General features: G+C 34.4%; 2 protein-coding genes across 2 annotated transcripts; both read left to right on the forward strand.

Moving 5' to 3' along the window:
• Positions 1-828: 828 nt before the first annotated feature.
• LOC140820660 (ultraviolet-B receptor UVR8-like) lies at positions 829-1,500 on the forward strand. Its single transcript, XM_073180978.1, has 3 exons — positions 829-951; positions 1,040-1,184; positions 1,288-1,500. Exons 1-3 carry the CDS (start codon positions 923-925, stop codon positions 1,480-1,482), a joined length of 369 nt encoding a protein of 122 aa, XP_073037079.1. The 5' UTR covers positions 829-922; the 3' UTR covers positions 1,483-1,500.
• Positions 1,501-1,510: 10 nt separating this feature from the next.
• On the forward strand, positions 1,511-3,843 carry LOC140820661 (ultraviolet-B receptor UVR8-like; the record flags this gene model as incomplete). Its single annotated transcript, XM_073180979.1, has 7 exons — positions 1,511-1,565; positions 1,786-1,904; positions 2,259-2,344; positions 2,479-2,684; positions 3,021-3,097; positions 3,184-3,294; positions 3,729-3,843. Coding segments are annotated over 7 exons (735 nt in total), but the record flags the coding sequence as incomplete, so codon positions are not given.
• Between the last annotated feature and the right edge of the window lie 414 nt (positions 3,844-4,257).

Below are 4,257 nucleotides of genomic sequence, written 5' to 3' on the forward strand. Positions count from 1 at the left end.
TCTAATAATAACATTATATTGTATATTAAATAAATACACAATAAATAAATAATAGTAAAATAAATATAATTACTTTTGTTACCTTTTTCTTCTGTTTGGAGCTTGGAAAAGTATGTAGGACTTTTAGAGCTTCGTGCTGATAACATGTTGTGAAAAAGTAAAAATTTATGGTAAAAAGTAAAAATCTCAAACTCTCAAAATTTACCAAACTACACACTTTATAATATTTTTCTCTCTACTCAATTGTTATTTTCTTCACAAATGAGAGATTTATTTATAGAGTTTCTTTACACATAATCCAAAAATAAATTCATCATTACATACATCATCACACACAAATTTTCAATATTCAACACCTAATTTACCTAATTTTCAACATTCAACATACACATTTTAATATTATATTTTCAACATAATTTATTAGGTTTATTATTATATAAAAGCTATAACTCACTTTTTGTGTTTTTTAAAAATACTTTTAAATTTTTATGTTTGTATCAATTAATAAAGATTCGTGATTCAATTATGTATACGAACATATATCTCTATATTATATTTCATACGCATAAATCATAATATAAATATATTAACTTGATATGTTTTTTTCCCTAAAAATTTAAGATTTTTTAAATAAAGTTTTTAGGTTTAAAATTTTAAATTAAATATTTTTTGTATGAATTACATTTGTTATAATAATAAAATTGATAGAAACTCCTAAAATATATTGGGAATTTGTTTCTGGAAGTATCATCCATTCCATGGAAAGATGGTTTCCGAGTCAGATATGCGCTTCAATTCAACTTGAAATCACTGTTGAAACCTACCCAAAATTTGTGGCTGTGCAGCCACAGCCTCCATCGAAAGACACGTTCTTTGAGAACTTGTCGTAGAAGCCCGCCGGTGCAGTGGCATCCCACTAATTATGGCCTCCAAAACTGTTGTTATTGCATGGTCTCCCCCATTACCTCATCAAACTACAGTCTACCCTACATGCTCTTTCTCAATTTTCACTCGTATCTAGGTTTCAATGGTTTTTTAGGGGTTCTGGAGAAGATGGGCAGTTGGGAATTGGAAACAGTGAGGAGAAAGAATGGGTTTGTGCCATTTCTGCTCTGAGTTCTAGCAACGTTTGCTCTGTAGTGGCCGGCAGCCGTAACTCCCTTGCTATATGTGATGACGGAAAGGTTCTAATTTTGAACTCCTTTATCTTGGTTTTACTGTATTTGATGATATGTCTATACTGTGTTTGATAGTGTGCTTGTTTGCTTGATGCTTGTGATGATTTAGTTATTTACATGGGGCTGGAATCAAAGGGGAACACTGGGCCATCCACAGGAAACCAAAAATGAGAATGTTCCCAGCCAAGTTAAGGCACTTGCCAATGTCAAAATTATTCAGGTGTTTCATGGTTTCTTTTCTGTGACTTATTTATTTATTTGTTTTTTTGACAATGGTGTAGACTTTGGCATTCTTTGTAAGTAAAGTGTTCTGGTTTTGATCATAGGCTACTATTGGTGGCTGGCATTGCTTGGCCGTTGATGAACAAGGTCGAGCTTATGCATGGGGTACGTCTACTGTTTTTGCTCAGTACCTTTTTTTAATGTGTTTACATTTTACAGAGGCCAAGTGAGAGTGGAAAATGTTGAAGTTTCAGCTTTCAAAGTTATTTGTGGTTAATAAGTGGAAATTTTGATCTCGTGCTAGGATAGTTTCGTGATTCATATGTGGACTAAAAAGTAGAGTTAGCTCCTTTTATTTCTGAACGGCGAACCTTCTTCGGTGCAGGTGGGAATGAGCATGGACAGTGTGGTGAAGAACCTGAACGGAAAGAAGACATGGGCAAACCTGTCAGAAGAGATATAATCATTCCACAGCGATGTGTGCCAAGACTTTCTGTTCGTCAGGTGGTTAAACTTCCGTATCTCAGTTTTAAGCATGGAAAATAATCATTTTAATACTTCATTCCCCTCGGATAATTGGGTTAATTAATATCAAAAAAATTGTTGCAGTGAACTTGTACTGAATGAAATATTTCAATATCAAGCATAGCTGATAATTATTCTTCTAGATGATCTATGATTACCATCGACATTTATTCATGTTTGGCCCCAAAGACTTAGAATTATTTTTTATCAACCCAAGAAGCAGCATTTGACTGTTTTTGCCATGTGTTAGATTTTCTAATGTATTTGCAATACGCATGCGCCAAGCCACTAGTCAGATTCACCGGTGACAGTCCTAACTTTTTCACCTCACAGGTAGCTGCTGGTGGAACTCATTCTGTTGTTCTTACCCGAGAAGGACATGTATGGACATGGGGTCAACCATGGCCTCCTGGAGACATGTATGTTTGGTTTACTGAAGTCTGTGATAAATATATTATTTCTTTTCTGATTTTTTCTTATCTGTTACTGGCATTCATTGGATTAAGTAGCTTAGTTAGTTGCTTACACTTGTTTAACGTCAATCAATCTACAGAAAGCAAATTTCGACCCCAGTTCGAGTGCAAGGTCTTGATAGTGTTAGGTTAATTGCAGTAGGTGCATTTCACAATTTAGCTCTTCTTGACGATGGAACTTTGATGGCTTGGGGCAATAATGAGTATGGTCAGCTTGGAACTGGTGATACCCAGCCAAGATCACAACCTATTCCTGTCCAGGGCCTCTCTGATCTTACTTTGGTTTGTGTTACCATCCTCTATATATACTCTGTTGGCCATTAGTTTCCTTTTTCCATTGCATAGAATCTTGTGAGCATTTTATTTTTGCCACCAGTCAGTGATTGTTTCATTATATCAACTTCAACTAACTTTTGTGGTTGATTTTTATAGTAATGATAATTTCTGAAAAAAAGACGGTGAATAGAGATGGAATTTTGAAGGTTATACGTTATGAAATTACTGATATCACATGGCAATAACAATTTGGACTTCTATGGAAAAGAGTATAGTCTAGAACTTACCGTCATAATAAATTTTGAGAAATAGAACATCTTTGATTTTACTTATGGTTGGACTTAAGCGATTCTCTGCATTGTTGTCCATGTTGATATTGCTGCTGGAGGATGGCATTCTACCGCGTTGACTGATGATGGAGAGGTATATATTATGTCTCTTCATTCAGCTAAAAATTTGTGCATTTGAACACATGTCGGTGCTTCTATCTAGTTCATGTTTTTCTTTAGGTGTATGGATGGGGCAGAGGGGAGCACGGAAGACTTGGATTTGGAGATGACAAGAGCAGCAAAATGGTTCCTCAAAGGGTTCAACTTTTAGTGGGCGAGGACATTGTTCAGGTTCTTACATGTATCAGCATCCTTGTGATTCTTATATTAAAAATTTGTAATGACTTAAATAAAAATGCAACAAACGAAATGCTCCTTCAGCCTTCCATTCATTTCGTTGCTTTCATAAAAATTGAGTAACATCAGTTTTGCGTGACTGCATGTGTGTCATGGTACTTAAAACACCTTAACTCACATTCTTATAGTATCATGAATTTGGGTATAGACTAAGCCAAATCCTAGCTTTTGCTCTTTAAGACTGTGTTGACATATCTATGCTTGTTACGAATTTAATATATCTGTTAATGGCTTCTTTTCTTTTCTTTGTTTTGTGCTTTGTCCCTTTGAGTAATTAGGCAATTTTATGATGTGAACATTTTGTTTTGTTATTTATAGCATGCTTCTTTGGAAAACCAAATATAAAAACTTCTGTTTTTTTTTTGCAGGTTTCTTGTGGAGGTACTCACTCCGTTGCATTAACGAGGGATGGCTGCATGTATTCAGTAAGTGCTTTACACATCTTTTAATCTTTTTTATGCAAAATGAACGTACCATCAACCCACCCAGAGGTATACGCTCTTCAGAAAAATAAACAAGCAATATATGCATCTTTTTTATGCATCAAATGGACATACTATCAGCCATTCAGCCCACCAAACGGTATATGCTCTTCAGAAAAATAAACAATCAATATATGCCCTTCAGGAATATAAAAAACAATGTAGATAGCCGCAAACAAAATAAAAATGTTTGGAACATCAACTCTAATGTTATATATTTTCTATCCCTGACCATTTGATATAGGTTTTATGTACATAGTCTTGAATAAATATTGATGAACAAAATTCACCAATTCGACTTAATTCAGTTGAAATCGGAAAGTTCTGTTTTTCTGTTTTGGAACATCACCTCTTGTGGTTATTACAAGGTATTTATTTAATGCATCTCTGTAACACTCATAATGCTTCCGTCCTG

The sequence above is a fragment of the Primulina eburnea genome, unplaced genomic scaffold (genome assembly GCF_022965805.1).
Source record: "Primulina eburnea isolate SZY01 unplaced genomic scaffold, ASM2296580v1 ctg1320_ERROPOS1310249, whole genome shotgun sequence".
In the NCBI taxonomy this organism is placed as follows: Eukaryota; Viridiplantae; Streptophyta; class Magnoliopsida; order Lamiales; family Gesneriaceae; genus Primulina; species Primulina eburnea.

Bases quoted from the DNA above. Each gene is read 5' to 3' on its own strand.
- LOC140820660 (XM_073180978.1), top strand. From the start codon at position 923: ATGGCCTCCAAAACTGTTGTTATTGCATG. The intron at 952-1,039 runs GTCTCCCCCATT...ATGGTTTTTTAG, and splicing joins AAAACTGTTGTTATTGCATG to GGGTTCTGGAGAAGATGGGC. The intron at 1,185-1,287 runs GTTCTAATTTTG...GTGATGATTTAG, and splicing joins CTATATGTGATGACGGAAAG to TTATTTACATGGGGCTGGAA.